This window comes from Cygnus olor, chromosome 7, assembly GCF_009769625.2.
Source record: "Cygnus olor isolate bCygOlo1 chromosome 7, bCygOlo1.pri.v2, whole genome shotgun sequence".
In the NCBI taxonomy this organism is placed as follows: domain Eukaryota; kingdom Metazoa; phylum Chordata; class Aves; order Anseriformes; family Anatidae; genus Cygnus; species Cygnus olor.
In genome coordinates, this window is record NC_049175.1 from 37,573,361 (window position 1) to 37,600,991 (window position 27,631).

The following is a 27,631-nucleotide window of genomic DNA, read 5'->3' on the forward strand; positions in this document are numbered from 1 at the left end:
GTAGAAATGTTGTAGAGAGCTTGTTTTGTTTGTGGAGTTTATGCTTTAAGTACGAGTTGAAAGATTTGAAAAGTAGATCCTGTGTTACTGTAGATCTTTCCAAAGTTTAAGGTCTCTTAACTGTCTAAAATAACATTTCTCTTGCAGAAGACAAATTTTATTTTTTTCCATATCAAATGGTATTGTCAACTGTAGAAAAAAATTTCAAATCTTTTTGCAAGCCTGTCTATCCAGAACTGCAATAGTATGTCCTCCTCAGGCAAATCTGCAGTAAAACAAAAGTTGCATAAATACATATCAAAACGATCTTATGGAAGTTATCTAAAGCTTTAGATCAGCAAGTAAAGTATATTCAGCGTTTGATAAGAAGTGTTAAAAAGGAAGTTTGAGAGGAATCTGAAAGCTCTATCTGGGAGCTTAATTAATCTCTGAGTTTAATCTTTACTGGGTGCTGATTTGAGGGATTGGAGGCTAGCTTCTTCATAAGAACAATCTTTTACCCCCTTTTTTTTTCTTTTTAAAGTTTTTCTTATGCAAATAAGAGCTTATAGCAAAAATACAAATTAATTCTCTCCTCTTTTTGTGATTTTGTGGATAGATGGGGCTTTTGTTTTGGAGCAAATTCTTTATATCATCTTTCAACTCTTCTTCAGTTACCTCCAGCATCTCCAGAAGTAGATTTGTAACAATGAGGTCTGGTGTTATGGTTCTTTTTTAATCTTCTGCGGTCACTTTACTTTGTGTAGATTGCTGATGGTGGAAATTAAAACCTTGCCAGGTTTTCTACGCTGTATTTTCTACACTTTTTTAGATAGCTACTTGAAAGCAATGATTCAAATGTGAGGTGTTACATACCTTTACCAAAACCTTCCCAGATATTGTAGATATTAAGCCTGCTAACATGGAGGAGCTGACAGAAGTGATCACCGCTGCAGAGTTCCACCCTCATCACTGTAACGTGTTTGTCTACAGTAGTAGCAAAGGAACTATTCGCCTCTGTGACATGCGTTCTTCAGCCCTCTGTGACAGGCATTCAAAGTGTAAGTCAGGATGCACCTGTGGTTTACGGGTTTCTTGCTTTGTTCTCATGTAAGATAGAATGTATAGGTGTTTGCTTATAAATAAATATACCAAGTTCTGCTTATTGGTAAAGAGCATACAAGGTAAGGAGTGGTAGTTTTGTAGAATGGAACATTTTAATTGTCTTGTTCTAGGCCATCAACAAGCAGAAGTGTAGCATGAGACAATTGACGATCTGACTCTGCTCCTGTTTACCCATTTATGCATCATAAACTGATGGGAACAAGTGCTTTTGGCACCAGTGAGACCTGTCTTCTGTCCAGACTCAGTCTTGGTGCTTCTCAAAGGTATCTGCTTATCAAATCCCAGTTCAGGGCAGTTTATTCACCTTTGTGCATTAGCAACTGGGCTGCTGCTGATGATGATCCGTTTAGTTTGTTACCATTTGCAGCTCATAAGATAGAATATAGTCTTAAAAATAAGCACTGAGTTTGAAGTTAGTTTCCAGGGATGAAAGATGAATGCTTTTTGGTCTGCTGAGCTATGTAAACTTATGTAGGTGAGGAAAGCTTTTCTATTGAAATCAGAGGGAACACTGTCAGTGCTTTGCACACAGCCTATTGTTTCTTTTTTTGCTAATGTAACAGTTATGGTTTATTGGTATTACTATTCCTGTGGGTTACCCTACCACACTGATATTTGCAGGTAAGATTTCTATAGTGAAGATCAGGATTTCTTCTTGGTGAAGGGAAGTACTTCTGCAATGTGAAATGTGGAGTGCTAAGCCATTTCAGCTGTGTGACTTAGCGTTGCATCAAATTACATACTAGCATTTTATTTTTTTAACTGTTCGTTACTGAAAAACACCTGTTAAAAGGGTCTATTCAAAAATGATAAAAGAAATTCTGGATAGCTTGTGTCATGAAATACTGACTTCAGAGATTGACTTTCAATTTAAGAAATATTTCTTTCTGCTTTCTAAAACCATACCTTTCATTTCAAGTGTAGATACTAATATTTCCTTTCAAGAGGTTGCATTGTACAACTTCTGTTCAGATCTAAATAAAAGTATGCTGTACAGTAGTCTCAAAATGTGTGGGTCATGCAGTAAGATCTTGTTTTGGATGCTGACATTTTCACCTGCCATTGTCCAACTTAATTTGTAGATCAGTTGTAACGTTTTAACTGCACATGTACTGTTGTTTTTTAACTTTTTTCTCTGATTCATCCCTTAAGACCTGTGAATTGTTTGCTGATGCTGTGCTCCAGTTGAGAATGCTGGAGATAGTCGTAAAATTGCTGGAATGTAACATTGTTTAAAAAGAGACTATTTTTAATAATTTAACAGCAACCTCTTTTTTTAAAGAAACTAGTATCTTAACTTAAAATTGTCAAAGTACTGGTGAACGTTGGAAGCTGTAGAATTTGATGTTGGTTTCATTGGTAATTGTCTTCTATCTACAGTTTTTGAAGAGCCTGAAGATCCTAGCAGCAGATCATTTTTTTCAGAAATAATCTCATCGATATCTGATGTAAAATTCAGCCACAGTGGTCGATACATGATGACAAGAGACTACCTTTCTGTTAAAGTCTGGGATCTCAATATGGAAAACAGGCCTGTAGAGACATATCAAGTATGAAGTTCAAGTTCTCTTAAATACCCTCTTGTCTTCTTTTTCTTTAAATCTCTCTAATATCAATTTAAATGTTTCAAAAAGGTTCATGAATATCTTCGAAGCAAGCTTTGTTCCCTGTATGAAAATGACTGCATTTTTGACAAATTTGAATGCTGCTGGAACGGTTCTGATAGGTAAGTTGTTTTGCTTTGTTTGTTTGTCTCTCAGCTTTAGGAATTTAATTTTGTCCCAAAACTCGTGATATTTAACTTTAAGGGAGTAATTAGCTAAATTCAAATCAACTCGGGGGGGGGGGGGGGGCATGTTTTGTGGTGTGGTGGTGGGTGTTTTTTGTTTTGTTTTTGGTTTTTATGTTTGAAATCTTTTAGGGGGGATAAACACAAAACCATTCTTCAATCTTCTATCCTCCAGTTGAAGGAGTAGAATAAGGCTTAGTCAGTATGTTTCTAATACAAATTCTTGTTGAAGCTTTATATAGTCAAGACTGGCCATTTCAAGTCATGAAAATGTTACTCAGTTTTGTTTTCAAATAGTATACAAGAGCACGCACTCAGTATTTTCCAGATTAAATCTTCTTTCTGTTTTCTGTAGACTAAAACAGTTAGATAATGATTTGTATTTGTTGCAAATCACAGAAATACTTGTCTCACCTGCAAATTGTAGAAGCATTATAATCAAATAGCAAAGCCACTATACTGGCACAATTTGTGCATGTTTCTTGTCACTAGCTATGTATTAAAATGTTTTCAGAACCCATGGGTAAGATCACGGCAGATCTGGATCTTCTGTCTGGATGCTTTTTGTTGGCTTGCCTATGCGGTTCTTGCTTTTTTTTTTTTTGTAGGATTTTTATTAATAATTTCTGAAATACCTAAATTTGTGACTTGTCCACCACCAAATGCTTTCAAGCTGTTAAACGAATAGGTACCAGTTTTGATTTGATAGTAACGGGATCATCCTGTGAAACAAGCTTTGGCCTAATAATGGAGAAGCAAAGATCCACCACATAATTTAGAAGCGGACAATGATCAAGGAAGTCAAATCTGGCAAACTGTGTACAGGAGTCAGTGAAGGAAGTAAAATCTACCTGCGTTGCTACTGGAGTGATATTTGAGATTGCATGTAATGCTATATGCTGCTTAACAATTTTCTGCAGAAACAGTATTAGAGAAAATGGGTTACTGTCAATACCAGGTTGTAAGTGGCTATGAGTTACTGTGGGGGAAAAAAATCATGCTGATTCAATCAGCGTACGAAAAATACTTCTTAGCAATATTTCCATTATCTAATATACAGCTTCTTTTATTCATTTCATATGTTTTTTACTAAATTAAAATGCAAAGAAACTGACACTTATTTCTACATTTTTCAAGTAACTCCAGTTAATCTTTAAAAAAAAAAAAATCAAAACAACATCATCTGATTATGACAAAATAAGAACATAAGTTGTGTTGCTCACCTCCCTTTGAAAAATTCCTTTGGCTCTGCATTCCCTCGTACAATCTGAGTGATGTATGTTGTGTTAATAGTATCTCATTCTGCTCCTAGTCTTTAATTTCTAATGCCATGAAGACAAAAAAAAAAAACTGTTCATTGGAAGCAAGGTACATGAAAGTATTTTCAGACGCAGTTTTTTTTTCCTGCCTTGTTCAAATGTAGATTTAGTACTGTATGGAAACTCTGAATTGTTCCTGACGGGCTGTATCAGATACTCGAGTAAAGGGTTTCTTTTGCTGCTACAGAACAATTTTTTGTAATTAATCCATTGGTATGTTCATGGTCAGCATTTGCAAAGGAAAGCACTCCTGGTTGTCATAGTCTGTTGAAATTAAGTAGTTTACAATTGCTTTGATTCCACTATAACTTTTGGAGCAGCGGGATAAAGGGATGGAGTAGGAATAGGAAGGCCCACTTTGCTCACATTAAGATGAACAAAGCCCAAGACTCTGCTGAGAGCTGGTCCCAGGAGGCACAGGCCGGGAGAATACGTGGAAGAGAAGTTCACGGAGTGGAAGCAGTACTAAATACCCAGCAGAGCTGAGCAAACATACATCAGAGAGGAAGAGAGTGTAGTGCCAAATACTGGTCATGAATTTGATTTGACAGTCACCTTGTGGGTAAGAGATGGAAGAAAGGGATTGAATACCACTGCTGGAAGCCTAGTGAGATTTCCTTTTTTGTGTTTTCCAACAGTGCTATCATGACTGGATCTTACAACAACTTCTTTAGAATGTTTGACCGAAACACGCGGCGGGATATCACTCTAGAAGCGTCCAGGGAAAGTAGCAAACCTCGTGCCATCTTGAAACCACGTAAAGTGTGTACAGGTGGTAAAAGAAAGAAAGATGAAATAAGTGTTGACAGTCTGGACTTCAACAAGAAGATTCTTCATACAGCATGGCATCCCATGGAGAACATCATTGCTGTAGCTGCCACCAATAATTTGTATATATTCCAGGACAAAATTAACTAAAGATGACTTACTTGAGGACAGAGTTGTCTTCTTACATAGTTAAGCTCAGTTGTTATCTGTAAAAGAGAAGGCCTTGTTGTCCTACCAGTGAAGAACATTGATGCACTTACTTCCCTTTAGATAAAGGAGAGAATCTGGCCTGTTTTTTGAGTTCATGGTGTAGTTCTGCCTTCAGTGGGGGTATGGAGTGTCAGTTGCAATTTTCTGAGAAAAACCCTCTAGAAGCAGAATTGATGGACAGTGCTCAATCAGGCCAATACTCAAAACAAATGTATTTATTTAAGTCTGAGCCTTCCTTTCCAGTTTATAGACCAAAAATTTAACACCCAAGAAGAAAAATTGTCATAAAAATGTAATTTCTATCTCTTGCGCTCTTTCTCTGCTGTAATATTTGGGCCTTTCAAAACATATATTGTGCTTAATGCCTGTAAACATTCCTCCTCTGGCCTGTATCTAGGCTTAGGTGTTTTTACCTTTGAGCACTTAGGTAGGTCTTGAGTTGGGTTCATAGACAGGTTTCCATGAATATTTACTCACCAACTGTATCTATAACCACACCTTCTGGTGTAAACCACTTAATAAAATAACAAACTATAAAAAGTGTTTTTAAATCTGATGGTATGTATTCAGTTTTTTTATTTTTTTTATTGCATGTACTGGGATTGTGCAAAATAACCCTAACGGGCAGACTTGACAGTGTTTGTCCCAAACTATTAAATTTTGGCAGACTAATACAAACTTTTTTGTGTAGTAATTCAAATTCTAAATTTAGAGTTTCCTTGAAGGTGTCATTTAATTTTAAGTTGCGCAATTTTTTTCTTGTAAGATGCCATTCGTATACCAAGTAGGAGAATGAAAAGGTTGGTATAAAGATGTCCACAGCCTTAATAGAAAGTGACCACCTTGCACAGAAGGGAAAACAAAATGTGTAACAAATGTTCTTCTTTGGAGATAAAAAAAAAAAAAAATAAAGCTTATCTGATGCCTCTCAACGTTAGCTAGAGACATACCTTATGTGCATTATGTTTTTTTAACCTTTTTAGTACTTGTCATGAAGATACACTTTATTTTAAATATTTGGCATAATGTATTGTATTTCACATTGCTGTTCAAGCAAAAAGGTATCTTGATTATGCCAAGCAGCAACACAGCTTAATACTTTTTACACATTCTGACTTTAACACCCAGATGTCAGAAAACAGTGAGGCTACAAGCTGGTGTTAACTGCATTTGTTATAACCCTGTTCTTGCTAACTGTTTAGTTTTTTTTGTTTTTGTTTTTTTTAAGCCTTAGGTACTTTTTTTTTCCAAAGGGGCCTAAAATGCATCAACCTTCTCTTCACCGTAGGCTAGCATGAATGAGAAATTGTTCCTGAAGCTATTGCAGCACATTTTAGTTCCATCAGGTAGCTAAACATTACACTCTGTAAAATGTGCCTGCCAATTAGAAATTCTTTGAAAAATTAGATCCCTTGAGCTTCTGAAAGGAGATACAGAAGTGTGGTTTACACTCCGTTTTTATTAAAATGAAGGTGTATTATGATTACTGAATCAGAACTGCGTATGCAACAGTAAAATGTCTCTGTTCTTACCCTCTCAATTAATGTCCATAGAGTGCCACTCTTGTTCACAGTAAGCTAGTAAGTACAACTAACTTTGAGGTTCTACAAATAAAGTTTAAATTAAAACAAACAACAAACCCTTATACTGTATATTGGTTGTGACACTATTTGCAAATCTTGAAATGTGGAACTTCTGGGTCATTAACGTGTTAGATTTGACCTCGTTCCTAAAATGCATAATAGAGCTAATACAATGGGATTGTACATACTTGTTCAATTATTTTGACCAAAAAGTTTAATAAATTTTAAATGTTTACCTGGATTTGCTCTGTGTATTTTGACAACTTTTTATTCCACAACTTCTTCCTTTTGTGAGATAATTGGCCAAACTAAGCGACCTGAAAACTTATATTTCCATTTTGAATGGTCATACCTGTAACTCAAAGCCGTCTGTTCATGTTCAGTGATTATCTTAGTGCTGTCTATTTTTATATATTCTTTCAGCTTCAGCAAATGTAAGTGGAAAATGAGTAAAAAGAGAAAGGTACAAGAAAATCATGTTTTATATAATAGATTTCATTATATCCTATTTCAATTAAATAGCTTTTAATGATTCGTTAAATTTTTATCATTTAACTCTACCTAAAAGCTTACTTATTCAGTTGGATAAATTACTGTCTTTCAGATATTTGCTTAAAATCACCATTGACTTCTCTTACCAGTTTAACAGCATTGCATTGCTAGCACATATAGTACCCTGAACAGTTAATTTCCATGAAATAGAGTGTCTTGTAGGTTACCTCTGACACAAGCAGTAGGATTATTGCAGTAGATACAGGGTGGTCCCGTGTGGAGGCAGGAGCTGGACTTGATGACCCTTCCTGGGTCCCTTCCAACCCGGGATACCGCTGTGGTTCTGGCAGTGAATGCCTCAGCCCTGCTGGGGGGAGGCTGTGAGCTGTGCTGCCAGCCACAAGGGCAGAGGGGAGGATTTCTCCTGCGGTTATTTCCCCTTATTTTGCATCACCCATAGTTCCTTTAGTCCAAAGCAGGCGGTTGCTGGAGCCCTGAGGCTGTGCTTGGTGCATGTCCCACCTGGATCCCCGGTGGAGGAGTCCTGGGAGCTGCTGGGGGTCCTTGGCCCTGCGTCCTCGCAGTCAGACAGCAACGTGGTATGGGGGTTTGAAGCTTTGGAAGCAAAAAAGGTAAGAACAGACTTATTTAATTTCTTTTTCAATAGGGAAAGCTTATTGCTTAACAGAGATGGGGATAGCTTTACCTGTCCTTACCTTCGAAGGCCTTATGGGCTGCGTGTCTTATCACAAAAGCTTTTGCAATACCCTGTTGTTCTAGGAAGCTCTATTTCTAAGCTCAAGGGTTAGAGAAATTGTTTCTATCCAACTTTTAACCAGAAGTTTGTGTTTAGTACCCTGTCCAGAGGCATCATCTAGAAATTAAGTAACCTGATGGGCATGCAAGGACTTCCCCATGCAGCTGCCCTGTCCTGAAATTACAGCGTGGGGGTGAGACGTGTTTTCATATGTCCAAAATTATCCCTGCATCACTGAATATGACCTGATGTAGGTGGGCTTGGATTTTTCCTCTCTAGAAGTGTTTGCTGCCGCTTGCTGTTAGCGTGGTCCTGCAGCAGCTCTGAGCCCCCGCCACTGGGCACGGAGAGCTGGGAGCAGGAGCGGGCGCCTTCCCCGAGCAGGCGTTCCTAACCCGGGAGTTGTGCTGGGCTTCCAGCAGCGATAACAATCGCCAGCAGGCTGAATTCACCAGCAGCACTTCAGGCGAGCGGTCACGGAATTGGGCTTCGGCAAGGGGCTGGGAGGGCTGCCCTGGGTGCTGCTCCCTGCCGCGGGGCCCAGCCCCTCAGGCCTCCGCGGGGCGCAGGCTCGGTGAGCGGCTCTACGCCTGCAGATGCTGGCCGGTTGTGTGAAGAACAGCGCTGTACTCAGCCTAGAAAAGTCCAAGGACTAGCTCCTGCTCCCTGCCTGTGGCTGATCGGCCTTCTCTGGCAGAAGGTCTTTGCGTGCCCCTCCGTGCCTCGTTGGAAAAGGCCAGGGAAAAGGCCAGGGAAGAGGCCGGCCGAGAGCCCTGGGGAGAGGAGGCCGAGGGGAGCGGCTCTTCCGAGCGGTGTCCCTGCCTGGAGGCAGAAATCGGGTCGGCTAATCAAGTGGTAGTCCTGGCTCTCTGGAAAAATTGAGTCCCTGGTACTGAACACATGCTGTACTTAAAACACTGCTTGTTTACACGCTTCCACCAGCTGGAGCTGATGGAATCAGGATCTGCTCACGGCCGCTGTAACACCAAGCACGTGTTTGTAACACCGCTGTAACACAAAGCACGGCCGCCTCACAACGCAGCAACGTACAAAGGGTTGGCTCAGAGGCTGTGGAAGAGGAGCGAAGCACCGCTCGCAAGGTGCTGGTAAATACGGACATGGCGTGGTTGAAAGGCACCGAACAGTTTCTCATTTTATTCCTTTAAGCTGTGAAAAAATCTACTTCAGAAATGAAAATGTAACAAAAAAGTGAGGGCAGCTAGGAGTGCACCAGGGTGTCAGCTTGCAGCGGTGAGGACTGCATTACGACTCGGTTTCTGATACCTTTGCTTTTAGCATTTAGGTTCTAACATCGGATTAAAGATTTCCAACTACTGCAAGAACGGCAGCTTACATGGCTACTTTGCAACATCTTTGCAGGGTGGCAATTCTTTTCCTGCCCCTACAGGATTTCTTTGGTTCTGTGTTTAAAAAAAGAAAAATGAAGCAATACTGTAGTTCCTTTATTCATGATGGGTACTTTCATACCATTGCATTTTGCAATGTACAATAGGAGTATTTAAGTATTATTCTAGTGTAGTTTCTGTAAATCTTTCTTTTTAAAATACCAGTAGTTGCCATAGAATGTAAACACGGAATTTCCAGTGCAGCATGTCTTCACATTCAGCGAAAACAAGAACTACTCAATACAAATAACAAATTGTAAGAACCCTGGTTAAATAGAGCGTGAATGTGTACAGATGCTGGAGCTTGCAGGACACCCCATTCACCTGCTGTAACTTAAAAAATGTCTTTATGGGTATAAGGTGTTAAGTATTCATAATGAAACTTTTCCTTAAATTCCAATACAATAGTATTAAAAAAGTCTTATATTTTTCAAAGGGGGAAGAAGCAGTTCATATAACGATCATTCCAATATCAATGTTTTTAATACCATTTTGGAAGAACACTGAGGTTCAACTCAAACTCTAATCAGTTAAAAGGCTCCGACTTCACAGGAGACTTCTCATTCAGAAATTAAAAATCCAATAATTCCTTTTTTTATTGCACAGACACTTAAAAAACAACCACCACATACTGGCCCTCCTACAAGAGGTATGTGATTAAAGTCATGCGAGTGAGAATTTCCAGTGGCCTCAGCAGGATTACTCCATGGAAAATGCCGTACGTGTCTCTCCTGGATTGGGGCCCACAGGATTAGGCCACTGCTTGTTTGTACAGCAGCAATCTAGTCCCACACCTGTGGTGACATCATTTGGCGACAGGACATGGGCTCAGCACCGTACTACAAGGTGCTCAGCAGCAGAACTCCAAGCACAAAAGAAACTACTGCTAAATAAGTGCAAAAACAAAGTGGAAAGTAAATTTATTTTTAAACGATGATAGTACAAAGCAGAACCCGTACTTGCAAGTTCAGTGAGTTTGTTTTCTGAGTGACTTCTAATGACAGCTTACTCCTATTCAAATTTAAGAATCAAAATGAAATTATTTTCTATAGAAACTTCTTACCCATTTGTCAGTTATGTAAATAAAGAATGAAATGATCTTAAGACAGAGCCTTGTCAAGCACTTCAACCAATTAGAGAAAGAGAAATGGAACACTCAATCTACGAGGAACCTTTTTATTTAAATATACAAAACATGATAATTTGGCAAACATTCATTTATTCTCATTAAATAAGATAAAATTACTGAAAAGGCATTCAATTAGTACAAACAAATAAGCAAGCAAACCTTTTTTTAAATCTATACAAGGATGAAGCAAATAGAAGATGCAAATTTATTTTACAGATAAAAAGACTGAGAAGCAATAGGCTGCAAGAAGATCCAGCAGAAAGAACTTGTATTAATTGGGGAGTTAAATATACGCCTTTATAGAAGAAACTATTTATTAGGCACTAAGGTCCAAATTTTAGTCCAGCCTTTTGCGTATCACACTCTGAATGAGTAAATATTGATGGAAGCTTTACCAATACACTAACTTATTCCAGCTGACAGTCTCTCACATTTCACATCTCACACAAAAGTTGAAGAGCTAAGCAGAATCTAAGGAAGGAAGGAACAGCTTCAAGTGAGGTAAAAAGCTTTTTCTGAATTCCTGTATATGATACATAAGGCCACACATTGTTTTGGGCTAATCCCTTATTGTCGTGACTACAGTAGCAGTGACAACCATTCACATCTATGATATATAAAGAAACAGCACTTTAATATTGCAGTGGTGATTCAGCTAGACACTCAACTAAAGCTAAGATTTTGTTTTTAAACATCAAATTCTTTTAGTTTTCAAAGATACTTCACTACAAAGCAATGCAGTGGATGTTAGAGCACGATTCAGATGCATTATGAGAATTGCTCCAGAATACTACGTATGATACGTTAGCTTTAGTGTCTTCTCCCATTCTTACTGAACTAGGAACACAACATTTACAGAACAAGTATACGCTGATCGTGTAGTCGTTGCTAGCATGGATGTTTCTGCTGTTCACCTCCCGTATTCCCCGATGAACATTTTCTTTGCTTTGAAATCACGTTTCAGGTGCCTTCAAAAAGTACTGCTTGAAGCTGTGGTCGTAAGGCGTCTTCCAATGTAAATCCTGAGATCAAGAACATACAGCCAGTAAGCGTTTGATTTCAGCTCAAGAGGAACATACAGCATGTAGGGTTTTTTTCTTTTAAATCAGATTACTAGGTATACAAATTACAGCAGGGGCAGTAGTGCCAGTTTTAATTAAGAGGGCAAATCAAGTGTCTACTATAAAACTCGGTCTTCAGTTGCTGGTACCTTTCTGCATACCTTGTCTAATAATGCTCCCTAAATTCTAAGTCTGAATAATTCTGTGTAAGCTGTTCAGTTTCAGGAATGTAAGAGGCAGAGAGATGCACAGGGTTAACAAGAACACTGCTTCAGGAGCTTTCAGAAGTCAGATATTTTTATCACGTTTTTTTTCTTGTTATCTTAAATTTTTCTACTCATTAAATACATCTGACATCCGTTAACTGCTCATTTTACTGTCATCTTCACATACTTCTTAGCACATTTCTCCAGTCACTATTTCCTAACTTGGTAAACATTTACAGCTGCCCTACATCAGGTCTTTTATTCATTCACTTTTTGCAGCTTGAAGAAATCAGTATTTTAAGTGTAACAATTTTAGTGTTATTACACTAAGCACGTTATAAAGATGTGACTTTTTGTTACTCTTTACTGACCTGGAATGTTGTAATTCCCAGCAGCAGTGGAAATAACAAGAAAGTGTTTACATTGCAAAACTTGCAATGACTTTGGAAGGAAGATTTCAGCATGCTTTTGTTCCATCTCACACAGTTACTTATTTTAATTTTGGAAGGAGCTGAATTACTTTCACATTATTTTTACACTATTATGTGGCTGAGATAAGAATTTTGTACAGGACAGATGAAGGCACAGATTATCTTTAAAATTATGCATATTGCAGAGACCACAGAGTGCGTCTCTCCAGTTACTGTAGCTGTCATATTCTTCTCCTTCCCCCCACTCTTATATCCCCTCACTCTCAACTTCTGTAGTTTTCATTTTTGATAAGGGTTCAGGATTTGCACGAGGTAATGAGAAGAAAAAGAACAGAACCAGAGGTAATTGGAGGCTCCTTGGAGGACAGCTGTCACCTCAGAACTTGTTTGACCTCTCCCCTAAGCCCTCTCATGTGGCACACTGCACTCAAAAAGCAGAGGTCAGATGTGCCTGAGTCCCAGCATTCTTTGTTGATAAAGGAATCTGCCATGCCTAGGTAAAGGCAAACTCTGTTCCTGACAAAAAGACATTTAATCTCTTCCCTTTAGTCTGTGTCCCGTGGCTATTTTTAAAGAATCTCATCTAATCCCTTAATCATCTGGAAAACAAACAAACACACACACACACACAAAAAGCCAAAAGCTCAAACAACAATTCCTGCTTTGTTTGCCATCCCCTGTCCCCAGAGGTGTGGAATTTTAAAATATATTAAGTAATCATTTCTCCTTCACAATTAGTATTGAGATTATACCTCCACTGGAACGGCGTATTATGTATGTATGATAGGACTTCACACACACAATTTCACTCTGCCTTAATTCTTTTAAAAATACTCAGCTAGGAAGAAAAACAGAAAATTAAAATTTGATGGATTCAGCAATACCACAAGCAAACAAGTAGGAAACCATTCCTGAATAACTAACTGTTGTCCTTCTGTGGAGAAGAGTCTATTGCTCATCTCTTAGACAAAGATGGAACTGGGAGTCAGAATTAGGCCTCAGAGAAAAATGGGCGAAAAAGAAAAAAAGCCTTCTTTTAAATAAGAAGTGTAAACTTACCCTAGTCCAATAGCAAGCAAATGAGAAAGAAGCAGAGACGGAAGGAAAACCTTCAAAAATTCTGCTGAGAATATGCCCCCTTTCTTCATTACACTGGTATTTCTCATGCTGAGAGTGGCTGTGCGCCTGGGATGTTTGAAAAGGAATTCCCTAATTTTGAGGAAGAAAATACGATCACAACATGAAGGTGTACATATTTGTACTTGTGGAGATAGAAGCAGTATCAGAGTTCCTCCAGAAACATCGAGAGCACTCACTTCGGTGGGATGTTCTCTGGCCTGCTGGACCAATCCCATATCCAATCTGCATTTTTCTTCAGGAGCCTTTCTACTTCTTTCCTCCTTTCAAGAAAGTCTTCTTCAGACTAAAACAAAGAGCCATTATCAAACCATACACAACTATGACAGGCAGAAAGTTAGTCCTGCAAAACAAATCTTCTGTTCTGCATCTAAGACCATACACAAGACTACCTTTGAAGCTCAATTCTCCCAGCTCTTTGCGTATCACTTGCATCCTTTGCATATCACTTGTATTGAACTATTTAGATCCTAGATAGGGGCACAGAGGGGAATCTGTCTTCACAGCAGGATACAAATGGAAAAGGTCATATCCCGTATCCATATCTCCTATTAGCTTAAGTAAAGGCTACCCTGGAAATAAAGTGCCAAAGCCCTGTATTGCATCCTTACAAAAAGTCTGAAAATAACCCCCATTCACACATCTGAACGACCCTGGGCAGAATAAACTTCTTAAGTCTGTCTGTATTCAAAACTGGATGAATGTCATACTTACCTGAAGATCCTTAATCACACTAATACAAGCCAAGTGAAACCAATTTATTCTAGTAAAGCTACCTGGCTTTTGGGCCAGCATTAGGAATACAGGTGAAGCAAGCCCAGGTTTATCTGCAACATCTGTGCAGAAAAACAAAAACAAAACAAAACAAAAAAACAGTGGCTTTGTTCTCAGTAAATTACAGTAAATTACATGCTGAATGAGAATACGATTTCTTGCTTATTACACATGCATTGAATGGAGCCAACAGATTGTGATAAAAATAGTATCTGATCATAGAGTTTAAATAGCTACACATACACACAACTGTGGAATGGAAATAAAGTTGTCCAGGCAACTATTTCTGACATTTTTTCTAACTTTTGATGAAAAAACAATTTGATCTCAAAATCTAATTAATCACCTTTAAACATATGAATGGTTTTCTGGAAACATAACATAAAAACAATTAATTCAAGGTAACTTATTAATTAAGCTCAAGCAGGTGATCCATTGAGCTAGATTCCTGTAGGAGCTGTAGAGATGGTGAGAAGAGTTTCAGATAAAGTGAGAGGCTGTGGGACCACGCACGTTTTATGTAATTTTGAACTGATTAAAACTGTTGGTAACCCGTGGGTCATCCAGCTTGGAGAAAAGGAGGCCAAGAGGTGACCTCCTTGCTCTCTGCAACTTCCTGAGGAGGGGAAGCGCAGAGCCAGGTGCTGGTCTCTCTCCCTAGTCTCCAATGACAGGAATGGCACAAAGCTGCACCAGGGGAGGTTCAGCCAGGACACCAGGAAAAAAACATTTACTGTGAGTGTGGTCAAACACCAGAACAGGCTTCCTAGCATGCCCCGTGCCTGTCAGTTTTCAAAAGGTATTTGGATAATGCTGTCATTAACATTTTTGGTTTCAATTTTTGGTTAGCCCTGAAGTGATCAGGCAGTTGACCTTGACGATCTGTGAAGGTTCCTTCCAACTGAACTATTCTACGTATTATTGATAAAGCTGTATAATATAGAAACTGTAGGAAGTTGAAACCCCACTAGGTTAAATGCTTTACAAACAGTGTGATCACATAGACTTTGTTTTAAAAAGCTTGTAATACTGGGTAGAAAAAGATAATCATAAAGCTATGGCAGTGCTTTGAAAATATATGTTACTGGTTGTCATGTTTCATTGACTCTAGAAAATCTGGTTGCTGTTAGATTTACATTGTGAGGGATACATGAAACGTATCAAGTTGACAGAGGGGGGGAAGAGGAAACTTCTGTATGGTAAGCTGTCCACAGAATGTTAATGTTCATCTTTATAGCCATAAATACACCTGTCCGTTGGTACCTTCCCTACAGACCTTAATGTAAAATCCAGTTGTCCCACTAACTCTGCTAGACTTAACCTCCCAATCTAACTATCGAGTAGGAAAGAATAATGCCCACTTCAGAGGACAGATGAAACCATGATTAGAGAACATGTCTCAAGATCACCAAAAGCTGGAGTCTTAGGAAGATGTTGACTCCAACTCTCTTAAATTCTAGACAAGCAGTTACCTTTCGGATTATCTATTTCCCCAAAAGCTACATGCAAGTTCTGAAGGTAGACATTTTGACTTGTGGCTGGAAATAAGTGTTTGAGAACCCAGATGTCTTTAGAGACAGAGTAGGGCACCTTAATCCTTCTGAAAAAATCTCAGGTTACGTATTAAAAAAAAAAAAAATCAATGCAAATTAGGTACTTACAAAAATCCTGATTCTGAGAACATTGTTAAGACAGTAAGCTACTGAAGTCTCTGCACAAGAGGTGAAGCTGCTGATTTCCCAATGCTGGTTTTCAAACAGTGACAGTAACAAATCCTTCCTCCAAAGCAAAATGAGATTTTTACCTGAAAGCTATTTTTTTCTCCACTGCTGTGACTCTCTATTTCCAAAGCTCTATGACTGTCTTGAGGTGTCTGGGAACGAGGAGGGCTTGATAAAAGAGAAACACAAATAAGAAAGAGCTCATTACATTTTTTATGACATTGTTTATGGGATGACTAAAAAGCTAGTATGCACAGCTGTCCTGAAGAGCTACGGTGCCCTGACCATAACCTAAGAGATTAATCTGCCAGTGGGTGATACAATCCAGCCACCTCACTCAATTAATCTTTGATTTCCTAACAATCTGACAGAGAGCTTGCTGCACAGCGCTGTTTTTCAGCAGTGCGGAGATATGCCCGTAAGGCTGTATGATTTGGCCCATGTTGCTTGCTAAATAACAATAGGCAGCAAGCAATTGATAGAAGTACATTTTGGTTTGAATTCAACTAGCCAGATAAGACTAGGAGGTTCTGCACCCTGCTGCCTATTTTAAGGCCTTTTAGTTAAATAAACCTTAGGCTGCAGACTTCATAGCCCATCAAAATCAAATACATAAAATGACAAAACTGACAATGTGCCTCAGATGTCTTTTTTTATTATTATGCTCCTAGAAATCTATATACTTTGTAAACTAGACATAAGACTTTTTTTAAGCAACTGTCTAAGAACTCCTAATTAATGAACCCATTACATAACACATTGCTTTTTTACCACCCCACTCTGACTTTTCTGTTTAGGCAGCAGTGTACTGTTTGCACGAGGTCTGATCCTTTGGAATGACAGCAGCACACTGCTCTGCAGGACTTTCTTCACCAGAAGAAGACTGTTGGCTGTACTCAAGCAGCATACCTGTGGGAACACTGTGCATAAAGAAGGCGAGTTTCACTTTGCTTACAATAAAGCATTTTGTTTACCTGTCACAATGCGAACTTTCTCTTGAACTGCTTCTTCCAGATTCATGCTGAGCATCAAGAAGTATTTTCTCCATGTCGCCGTTGTGAATGGAGATGGAGGCCGGTACTTGTTCTTGGCTCGTCGGTGTGGAATTGTTTCCATTGCCATTCCCATTGCTGCTGAAGTGGAGCTCTACCCAGGATCCTGCTCGGCATAATTGAGAACAGAACCAGAATAAACCAAACGGTTTTGCACAAAAGGCACGTGGAGCAGAGGCAGTTGATCCTCCCCAGCGCGACATTACAGCGGGACACGCAGAAGTACTCGCATCTATAGCTCAGCTCATAAACACGACGAAATGCCAAAATGCGGGGGTGCTTCGTTAGCGATCTGGAGAGCCTCAGGGAGCTGGAGAGGAGCCGGCCAGTGCAGCGTGCCTCCTGCTTTGAAGCTGTGAAAGCTGGAAGCTTTCATTTTAGCGCACGGGAAACGCACGATTTTTGTTGTTCAACACAGGTGGCGGCCACAGGGCACAGCCTCCAGGGCTCCCTCTGCCAAAGTCTGCGTATCGATCTGTCGAAAGCATTCCGGTGCCAGCGCCCGACAGCCGCGTTTTGTTTTGGCAGGGAGCGCCTCTGAGCGTGCTGTTGGGCAACAGCGGCCCTGAGGGGCGGTGCGGGCCGCGTTTAGCCGGGGCGGGCGGGCGGTCACACGGCGCCCTGGGGCTGCAGGGGCCGGGGAACAAACAGCCCCTGCTCCCCTGCGGGCCGCGCCGCCACGGGGGCCGTGTGTCACCAGGCAGCCCCGGGAAGGCAAGGGAAGGCAAGGGAAGGCAAGGGAAGGCAAGGGAAGGCAAGGGAAGGCAAGGGAAGGCAAGGGAAGGCAAGGGAAGGCAAGGGAAGGCAAGGGAAGGCAAGGGAAGGGCGCCCCCGCCGCGCAGAGGCCGGGCGGCTCGGGGACGGGCACGGCGAGGCCCGACCGGTCCCGCGGTGACGAACACGCCGCCCCCCCCCCGGCCTTACCCTGCAGGTTCTCCTCCTGCGGGCTGAGCCGCGACATGGCGGCGCGGCGCAGGCACGCGGCGGGACGGCCCGGGGCGCGGTTCTGCGGCCGGCGGAGCCGCACAGCTCTGCCCGCCGCCCCTGCGCCGGGCCTGGGGGCGCCGCGCTGACGGCAGCCGCCGCCCCGGCCTCATTGGCGGCCGCCACGGCCCGCCCCCGGCACGCGGCTGAGGGGCGGTGCGGGCGGGCGGGGCCGGGCCGGGCCGGGGGCGCTCGGCGGGGCGGGGGGGGGGTCGTTGTGTTCCGGCAGCCCGCCTGCAGCTGGCCGCTCGGAGCGCTCGGCTCGGTGTTGTTCCACGGAGGAACTCGGGGCAAATATTTTAATTCCGGAGCAAAATGAAGCCTCTAGCCGCTGGAGAAGCAGGGCCCGTGCGGGTGCGTGCGCTCGCGGTGCTCCCGCAGCCCGCTGCTGCTCCCTGCCGCCCGCGGCCCGCCGCGGCGCTCGCCCCGCGGCACGGAGCCGGGCGGCCTCGGGCACGGGAGGGCAGAGCCGGCTCCTCGCCCCGGCACGGCCGTGGCACCCGCGCACCCGGCACGGCGGCGTTAGGGGGCAAGCGGGGTGCTGGGGTGTGAATACGCCCTGAATATGCAGCGGTAACTCCACAGGGCTCACCGCGGGAGTGAACGTGGTGCCTGCGAGCGTGCCAGCTGGTTTTCGGGCTTGGTGGAAACATCTAGCTGGTCCAGTGCGTTGGTTTTGCCTATACATCATCAGGTTCTTCAGCTGCCCTGGCGTGCCGAATGAAGGAAGCGGGTGGTTGGAGCAGTGCTCTACCTGCTGCCGCTCTGACAGATTTTATTAAGAGATAACTGCTAACACTGTTAAGGACACTTCAGCGTGTGGAGCAGCTTTTGTCATGTAGCTCATTCAAGCGAAGCAGGGTTTGGTATTCCCACCACAGCACTGCCATGGCCCCACGACCTGCGAGCAGCCCTGGCCAGGGAGCTCAGCCAGGGCGAACTCCTCCTGTTCCCACCTAAGACCTCTTTCCCCACCTTGTGGAGGGGGCAGCAATTCCTTTCTGAAACAAAGCGAGGAGAATTGTTAAAACATTGAAAGCTGTTTCCCAAGGGGGGGTCACTAGGTTTAACCTCTGGGTGCACATTTCTGATTTTACAGTACAAGATCGGTATCCTACATGGCACAGAGTAGCGGTTTGAATTAAAAGAAAATTAAATTTCAGTAAGAGAGAAAATGTCATAAATTGGTGGATGAAGTATAATTTACATAGTAAATACTGAAGTGTTAAAATTAACCTTTTGGGAGGGCTACATTTTTTTCTGTCAACAATTGTCTGGCTTTGAAAACTGATTTTGCCAACCACGGGCCAGAGTCTGCTCCGGCTTTGGTGATCTAATCGAATGGGAAAGCAATTTGGTGCCATAGGTGTCGTGGCAGGTGTGCCAGGTGTAACGACATAGGCACTTCCAGTAAAAAACCCCGTGGCAGTGCTCAAGAGCCTGGACAGCCACCCCAGGCACCCCTGGGTGCAGGAGGGATGTCCTGGTTCCGCTGGCCGCCCCGTCCTGGCACACCTGGGTGCCCTGGGTGCCCGGTGACACCGCGCTGCCATGGGGCAGGACGCCGGCCATCACCACCCGGCCCTGCTCCCCAGCTCGGGGCTGCTCACTGACAGCCAGCACCAAGGCGTCCCCCCGCACAAAGCAGCCCCAAGGCTCGCTTTCTCTTCGTCCTGTTTTCTCTTGGTTGACCTCCACTTCAGGAAATCAATTTACTAGAAGTCTTTCCTGCTTTAAGGCCGGTAAGAAATGGGGTCGAGCAAATAGCACAGTGTGGCTGCAACAGCTGACCTCTAGGATCTTTTATTAGCAGTCTGATGAATGTGCTTGTTTTCCTACAGACCTTTATGGCAAATGATTTTTGGTTGTTGCCAGAAAAGCACTCTGCTGTGATCACAGAAAATTGTAAATTATATAGGACGAAATCTTTCAAAGGCTATTGATTTGTTAAGCTGTGATCCTCTTTCAGGTTGGAACCCACTTTAATGTTGTTTAGTTGCACATCAAGAGAACAATCCTGCATTGATCATTTCCTCCTAACCCAGAGACACGGCCCACCGCCTCCACTGACTAAGGAATGCAGTACTTTAGATAGCTATGAAGTCCCACGTGCTGGCCAGACACCTTTAACTTTGCCTTTAGCTTTAAGCCCGTGTTTTTGTACCGATGCAGCAGCTCGCAGCAGTTTTGAGGGACAATTATTTTAGGTCTTCCACAAAAACTGTTTATAAACCCAAAGTGATTATTATCTTAAAGTAGTACAAAAATGAATACAAATGGACTGATTAGAGTTTCCTTGGTTTCTTACTGCTATAAACCAAGGTAATACCCACCAAGTTTCTAAGGGCTATGGCGTGAGGTGTGCTGTCAGCAAAGGGCCGACGTGAAGGCCAGGTCCGGGCCATTGCAGACGGTGACCCCGTGCATGCCACGGTGCTCTGCCTCCCCGCTGCCCGCACGATGCCCCCCGCCTGCACCCAGCACCGCTCCTCAAAGGTGCCTGTGCTCTGAGGTGCCTTTTCTTCTCTCTTCTTCGCTGCCTGCAGTGGCACAGTCATTAACCCGCTTGGCTGCCACTGGAAATGAAATCCGGGCATGTATTTCATGCTGCGCACTCCTCGGAGTGGTGTTGATCATTAACTACTGAGCTGTTCTGAGATCCTCGTTTCGGAGCCGTTCGTGCTTATCCAGGCTGCTGGTGTGAGGAGACCTAATATATGCACACAGCCTATTGGTACGGCTTCTTTATGTCTGGGATTTAAAAACCAAAGCAAACAACGTGGTGAATTTAACAATCTGATTTCATATACAGCCTCAAGAAGGAAAGGAATTAGGAGCTAGGTCTGTACATGATAATCACATCAATTTAACCAAACATTTTTCTAAAGAGATTTAAATGGGGAGAATCTTATGTGGACCCCCTTAGACTGGTTTAGATTAGCTCGGGAGCAGACAATACAGGCCCAAGTGCTGGGCACAGGCTGCAGGGTGCAGCTGGGGTGCCCGAGCCCGGTGTAACCACAGGTGGGAGCCCCAAGATGGCTCTGGGGTGGTGGGAGCAGAGCCAGCCCCCGAGCTCCCTCAAGCCCCCGGAGCTGCCTGCTGCTGGGCACCCAGCTGCTGCCTATTGCTTGGGCAGCCCCGAGGGGCGGCTGAGCTCCAGGGATGGGGCAGGAAGGCTGAGAGCAGGACGCATGTCTTACAGGAGGTCAGGGAGCAGAGGGCAGGAACACAACGTCTGCCCCGTCTGTCAGGATTTGGGAGAAACTTAATGAACACAGAAGTCTCCTTTTGCACGATTTTCTTAGGTTTTAAAAGGTGTTTGTGCTACAGGGTAAAGGACAGAGGAAATGAGATACCCTTATAGGTGGAATAAAACCAAAACTTGGGTGCAGAAGAGCCTGAGTCTTCTATTTGGGCCAATCTTGTTACCTTTTTCCAAGATTTGATTTCTTTAGCTTAATTTATGAGCATACAACACTCTTTCTTGCATATTCTTCTCCCTTTTCTATGCATTATTTCTTACAGCAATTTCTGATGGCCCAGTGACCCAAATCTGGTCACTGGGATCATTCATTCCTTATAGTGTCATCCGCTGCCTTGGCACCCTGGAGAGGTGCAGGAAGCACGACTCACACTGACTGCACATAGGACTGAACTGATTTCAGATACTTAGATGTTCTTCTGCTAAGCCTTGGAAATATCTTTCTCTTTTCTCACTTCTAACAGATGCACACAGACCTGGGCTCGACATCAGAAGTGCAGAAAGCCTGCCTGAGAGGTGCGTGCCGAGGGGCTCTCAGGACTGCTCTTCAAGGTTTGGTGGCTGTGGCCGCATCTTGCTCCTGCCCGGTGCACGGCCCCAGCGAAGCAGTGCCCCAGGCTGTGGGGCATCGCTTTAGGCCCTTTGCCTCAAGAGCTCATCGTAGTGTCTTCTCAGCTAAGAAGGTTTCATTTTGTTCAACTTGGAGAGTTAAAAAAGAAAAAGAAAAAAGAAAAAAAGAAAAAAGAAAAAAGAAAAAAAGAAAAAAGAAAAAAAAAAGAAAAAAGAAAAAAATAAAAAAAAAAAAAAAAGAAGAGCTGCCTTTACCAGAACTCCTGCACTCCCAGGGCTATGCTGTGCATTTTGTACACTGACTTTTACATCTGTCCCAGCACTTACCGAGTGACAGCCTCAGGTAAAGGCTCCTGCCCAGTTTCAGCAGACAGCCGGCAGCTGCTGTGTGTTACCAGCCGGCTGCCCTGCGCTGCAGGTGTGCGGTGTGCTGCGTGCTGGGGTACCTGAAAGAGGTGGAAACCAGAGAGTTAAAAACAAAAACCAGACTGTTGGATTGCTTTTCAGCCTCTAAAATGTGGGAAACTCTGACCGCTTCCACAGTGAATCAGAAGAGTGGAGCATAACAAATTATTCAGCTCTTCTTTTACTTGCTAACTTTGGATTTTCAAAGATCATTAACATGTTTGTTCTGCTTGGTGAAGCAGCGTGCAGTGGGGTGCTTTGGACAAGCCTGTAGCGGATACAGCTGAGTAAATGGAAATTGCCAAAAGAATGCTTTTCCCTAGCACTTGTCAGCTGAAAAACAAAACCCGATTGTTTGGGCGATGTAAACTAACATGGCCTCTTGCTTTACATCACCAACACTGCTCCCAATGTTACTCGTTTTACTCACAGGCTCCCACAAACTGTTGCAGTTCAGCTCTAAACGCAGATGACTGTTTTATTTGCCCAAGGGCTGAGCAGCCCAGTTTGCCCAGCTCCATGGTGCTGGGAGGACCGCGGCAAGGTGGCCTTTCCCGTCTGCAGGGCTTTACTTCTCACATCCTATTTTACCAGAGCTTGCAAAGCCACCTGCCTGTTTTCCTCCATGCTGCCATTTCCACACGGCTCCAAAGCTTGGCCCTTCTCCGTGAGGGTTCCCAGACAAAATCGGGGCCCTGCTGCCTGGCCCCGCGCCTGCATGCGCGAGGGTTGCGATGTGGCACCGTGCTGCGGGGGAGCAGGCAGCCTGCTCGCTATTTTTACCCCCAGATACCCTGCAGATCTTCTCTGCCCTTCTCAGTAATTTGGCTCCTACTTCAGGAGGAGCTCAGTTCAGATGCAGACCGTGCTGGATGCAAACCTTAGTAACTAAGCTGCGGATGCGATTCCTCGCAGCAGTGCCCCGGAGCGAGAGGACCTCATCCCGCACAGGATGGGAGCTGGGCCCGTGCCAGCACTCTCCGCTTGCATTTCCGAAAGGGAGGGCTGGCTGCTGGGGAGCCGGTGCGGTGACGTGCCCGCGCTGCGCTGCGCGCTGCAGTGGCACCGCAATGGCTGCGGGCTGCCGCCGGTGCTGCGCGGTGAGCTCATCCCGCGCAGCGCAGCGCCCAGCGCATCGCCCAGTGCATCGCCCAGCGCATTGCCCAGCGCATCGCCCAGCACATCGCCCAGCACATCACTCATTGCATCGCCCAGCGCATCGCCCAGCACATCGCCCAGCACATCACTCATTGCATCGCCCAGCGCATCGCCCAGCGCATCACCCGGCACGCAGCACGCACCCGCCGCCGGCCGCGGCCTCCCCTGCTGCGCTGCGCTGACTCTTCGCTGGGGGTGTGTACATGGTGAGCAGATTTTACTGTCTGGTTGGTCCTTCTGCTTCTTCCTTCTTCTTTTTTTTTTTTTTTTTCTTTTTTTTTTTCCCTTCCCTGTCCTCCAAATGCTCCCCCGGACTGATTGATGAATCATTTCTCATCTGATTCCGCTGTTCAGAGGACACAGATGGAAAATATAATCTTATGCAGCAGGGATGGATTATTTTTTTTTAGCCTTTTGCAGCGTGAATCGTAAAAAATCCTTTTAAATCTGTCTGCTAGGAACAGCCTACAGGTTTTAAAATGAAGTGCTCTGCATACAAGGAATGGTACTGCCCTCAGGTAAAGCAGACAAGCAGTGTGTGTCATGATGGAGCGTGCCTGTAAGGTTAGTTCTATGTATGTTTATGCATCTATATGTATCTGTTAAATATATATATGTTACATATGAAGCATCTACTACCTATGGGGTTTGTATAGCCCGTTTTCAAATGTAATATTTTGCATCCTATGGCTTTGCCCTCCCCTTCCCCCCCCCCCCCCCCCTTAATACCTAGTTTCTGTTTGCTGTGGTTAATAAACATAGCTCTGATTTGTAACAGCTTTGCCTTAGGATGCTAGCAAACCCGTCGAGGATAATGTCTCTGCATTTCCTTGGTTAAGTGGGCTGTACCTTCCCGCTACAGTTATTTATCAGGATCTTCGTAGTCTCCATCATATGTGATTGAGTCGAAATGCCAGGACCTGTAATTGTAGGTAAACCTCCTCCGCAGCTCCGAATGTTGGTATTTCAGGGTAGTACAAGTTATGATGAATTGCTGTAAGAAAGTAATCTGGTTTGCACGTTCACTAAATAATTCATTTGGATATATCCTATTTTCTGAACTGTATATAATACATACACTGCATATCTTGATAACTGCTTCCTATTCAGCTCTGTTTAACCTGTTAAATTAAAAAATGAAGCACTTTTTTTTCCCACCTGCTTGCTTCCTTAATGGTTTAAAACATCATTTATCTCACCAAGATTTTTTTCCTTTCAAGTAATGTGGTCGTGCCTCTACTAAAACTGCTTAAAATGCAGGCAGAAGTTTTAGAACAAATACACTGAAGTCAGATGGACTTTTGCCCGTTATTTCTCACACCATGATACTTTCAGAGAAGTGTGCACTACAAAATAATAATTTGCTGGCAGGAGCCATTCCCTGCTTTCAGTCTAGGCTCTCAGCCCTCAGCTGACGTGCAGCATTTTTTAACCAACTGCCTATTCTGCACTTCTCTCTTCTCTGTAGATGTAAGTGCACAGTAGGTAAACATTTAAAGGATGCTCAGAAATTGAAGGTTTGGTATAGGAGCTTTCTTAATATTGTACTTTTGCAGTGGACTTTGAGTTTATTTTGTATCTGCTCTTGTCAGCTTTCTGACTGGTAATGGCTTGTTCTTCACCTGGAAACATCAGACTGGTGGAAAGTTTAGCTTCTGCAGCGCTGGATTAGGAGGCAAATTAAACTGGTATAGGGGTATGAGTGCCTTGACTAGAGGAAGGTGCATTTGTCACGAGGGCCCTGGTAAAAAATATAGCACCCCATTTAAGGTGACTGTCGAGAATGTGCCTAAGGCCTGTGGATTACCTTGAAAAACATTAGTCTTGGTTATATTTGTGGAACTGTGTGCCTATAAAGCCTTTCCTTCTGATATGCCCTGCAAGTGATGGTTGTCAACACCTCCTACTTTGTGAGGCTTCAAACAGTTTCCAACTGTGCTGTCAATTTATACGGAGAATAAAACTCTGCTTCACTTTTCTTCCAAATGCATCTCTGAAATATTACTTTTTATTGCAGATGACTCAAATTCAAAACCCTGTCAGGAAATGAATGCTGGCAAGTGAAGGCCTCTAAATAATGATCATTTTTATAACACTTTCCTGTCTTCTAAGCTTTTTACCTTCTCTGGTGCAGCTCTTCACGTATAATCAGCATTAGAGGTTCAGCTGAAAGGGAACACTAAAACAAAAGCAGGTTCTAAAACTTTACATAAATCACTTGGCTGGGATCTAGGATTTGAGCACAGCGATTTCACCCAGCTGCTCTGGCTGTGAGACTCTGACAGGACTGGGCAGCCTTAAGACAGATAATAGCATTTCTACTTACATAGGTTATGGTAAACGCAGCTGAATATTAGCCAATACTTCAGACTTTGAAATTAAATCATTCTTTTAATCCTGTCTTTGTTTCTCCACAACCAGCCGATAGCATTGATCTTCATGCTAAGGAAAAAGGGGAGCTTACTTGTCCCTAGAGCAGCAAGAGTTGGCAATTATTGGTGGTAAAACACTACGCAAATTCCATCAGGGGTCTCAACTGGAAAGATAATTCCCTGGTTTTCCTTTGTCTCTTACAGTCAAGTCCTCTGTAGTCAAACAGACCCAAACCCCACAAGATCTCAGGAATTTAATACAGTTCTGTAGAAATTATTCTCAGGAAGAATGACATCCTTGTCGCGTTTTAACAAGCTTGTCAGTTCTGTACAAATCTGCGACTCGTTGTGTCCAGGAGCACGTGATTAGGGATCTGTAGGCCCGTGGTGACCCTGGACGAAGAGGCAGGACCCCCCCCTCCAGCCGCGGGCCACCCCCCTCCTGCGGCGCGCCCCCCCTGGGCGCTGGGCCGCGGGGCAGTGTCGGCGAGACGCTGCTCAGGAAGGCTTGAGGAAATGTCTGCAGGACACAGCTCGTCTCCTGAAGCACACGTGCGAGCTGCGGGCATGGCGTGTTGGCTTCTCTAGGCCAAAGGGACATCTTGTGATGCTTTTTTGAGCTCTTCTGCTCGTGCTGCGGTCATCTGACCTTGACAAGGTCATGTGCAAATGGGGCTCTTATTCTTCTTTGCGCTCAGGTGATAAGCAGGAGTCAGTCGTAGATGCAGAACACATATTTTCTATCCTTTAAACCACAATTTCCTGGCTCCTGTTTTCTCCTTTCATCGGCCCCAGGCTCAGCTGCCACTTCAGAGCGTGGCCAAGGCTGGGGGGCAGAGTGACACCCCCGCAGCCCCCAGGCTTCCCAGGCTGAGCTCTGGACGTCCCCACGCTACCCGAAGCTGGCATCAGGGCCACGCAGCTGTGAGCCAGACCATGCTGCATGTGGCAGGGGGCTGATCGTGCTGTAGTTCACAGCCAGAGCTGACTGTCCTGGAAGGAGCCTGGCGTTAGCTGCAGAGCAACTGTTGGCTGTGCAAGGCTGCTGCGGCGCGAGCGCTGCTCGGACCAGCCGTCGTCTGTGGCAGTCCTGGCTCCTCTATTTCAAATCATTGGTACAGCTGTACTTGATTCAACATGGGCTTTTGATATCAAAAAGGCTTCTCCTCTTTTTGCTGACTGCTCAGTTTTGTCTTGCGTGTCCCTTAGGTTCATAATAGGTGTGTCCCCTGGCGTGTACTGCAGGCAACGGACAGCATTAGGGAACTCCAGAGGGCACCTACTGTGTTTTACTGGGATGTAAATCTGAAACAAATTCTGCATTAATGGCGCTTAATTAAAAAGAAACTGCACACAGAAGGCCTGATTCTGATGCCACTGAGTCAATGTCAGAAATCCAACTGACTTCCAGAGACTCAGGACGTACCCAGAGGGAGAACTGTGCAAAGCATCTAAGCTGTCTGAAGATTTAAGATTTGCACTTTTAATAGGACTCTGTCACTAAAATACCCACGGCTTTACTTAAAATCTTTTGTTAGATTTCACGTTTTAAGTAATTTTACATTAAAACTATTGTTTGATTCATTTCATACCGGATTCATTGTCTAATTCCCTCCATAACAAATGAATTCTAGCCATGGTTTATAAGGGTGTGTCCAATTAGGATGAGGACAGCGCTTTTAAGGCAAACTTCTTGATGATACCCACTTGCGCTTCATTTTACATCGTGTACAGTATCAGCATCCACAGTCTGGATCCTCTTTTGGTAAAACTAAATCAGAAGGTGTTCTCCAACCCATAACTGCTGCTCACAGCAGGATAACACTACAGTTTGAAGTTCCACCAGAACTTGGATAGCATGAATGCCAGGTCTTCAGCACCAGCTCTTTTCCTTCACCACTCAGCACACATTGCACTGCCTGCCAGTACAGACAGAGC

The 27,631-nt window shown here is 43.6% G+C and overlaps 3 protein-coding genes and 1 long non-coding RNA gene across 6 annotated transcripts in view; 2 read left to right on the plus strand and 2 right to left on the minus strand.

Annotated features, from left to right (window-relative positions):
* PPP2R2D (protein phosphatase 2 regulatory subunit Bdelta) overlaps window positions 1–7,014 on the plus strand; it is a 29,624-nt gene extending 22,610 nt beyond the window's left edge. For both annotated transcript variants that reach the window (XM_040563679.1, XM_040563680.1), the window contains 4 exons: window positions 876–1,040; window positions 2,485–2,654; window positions 2,739–2,830; window positions 4,851–7,014. In XM_040563679.1, coding sequence (XP_040419613.1) covers window positions 876–1,040; window positions 2,485–2,654; window positions 2,739–2,830; window positions 4,851–5,130 — 707 coding nt within the window. In that variant the 3' untranslated portion in view covers window positions 5,131–7,014. The remainder of the gene's footprint in view (window positions 1–875; window positions 1,041–2,484; window positions 2,655–2,738; window positions 2,831–4,850) is intronic.
* Window positions 7,015–10,593: 3,579 nt separating this feature from the next.
* On the minus strand, window positions 10,594–18,041 carry BNIP3 (BCL2 interacting protein 3). Its single transcript, XM_040563997.1, has 6 exons — window positions 17,864–18,041; window positions 16,862–17,045; window positions 15,971–16,055; window positions 13,572–13,678; window positions 13,315–13,464; window positions 10,594–11,579 (listed from the first exon to the last, which is right to left on the minus strand). The coding sequence occupies exons 1-6, from the start codon at window positions 17,898–17,900 to the stop codon at window positions 11,528–11,530; spliced, it is 615 nt and encodes a 204-aa protein (XP_040419931.1). The 5' UTR covers window positions 17,901–18,041; the 3' UTR covers window positions 10,594–11,527.
* Window positions 18,042–19,892: 1,851 nt separating this feature from the next.
* On the minus strand, window positions 19,893–23,524 carry LOC121073200. Its single transcript, XR_005821543.1, has 3 exons — window positions 23,465–23,524; window positions 22,086–22,204; window positions 19,893–20,674 (listed from the first exon to the last, which is right to left on the minus strand). It is a non-coding gene; the product is annotated as an uncharacterized LOC121073200 (long non-coding RNA).
* Window positions 23,194–27,631, plus strand: part of JAKMIP3 (Janus kinase and microtubule interacting protein 3) — an 89,520-nt gene continuing 85,082 nt past the window's right edge. The window contains exon 1 of one of the 2 annotated variants that reach the window (XM_040563953.1): window positions 23,194–23,527. The gene's annotated coding sequence lies outside the window, so the exon portion shown is untranslated. Of the gene's footprint in view, window positions 23,528–23,646; window positions 23,886–27,631 lie in introns of those variants that run through there. The other variant, XM_040563952.1, reaches the window with a different exon arrangement.

Bases quoted from the DNA above. Each gene is read 5' to 3' on its own strand.
- BNIP3 (XM_040563997.1), bottom strand. From the start codon at position 17,900: ATGTCGCGGCTCAGCCCGCAGGAGGAGAACCTGCAGG. The intron at 13,679-15,970 runs GTAAAAATCTCA...TCTTTGTTTTAG, and splicing joins GAGAAAAAAATAGCTTTCAG to TCTGAAGAAGACTTTCTTGA. The intron at 13,465-13,571 runs GTGAGTGCTCTC...CCTCAAAATTAG, and splicing joins CCAGAGAACATCCCACCGAA to GGAATTCCTTTTCAAACATC.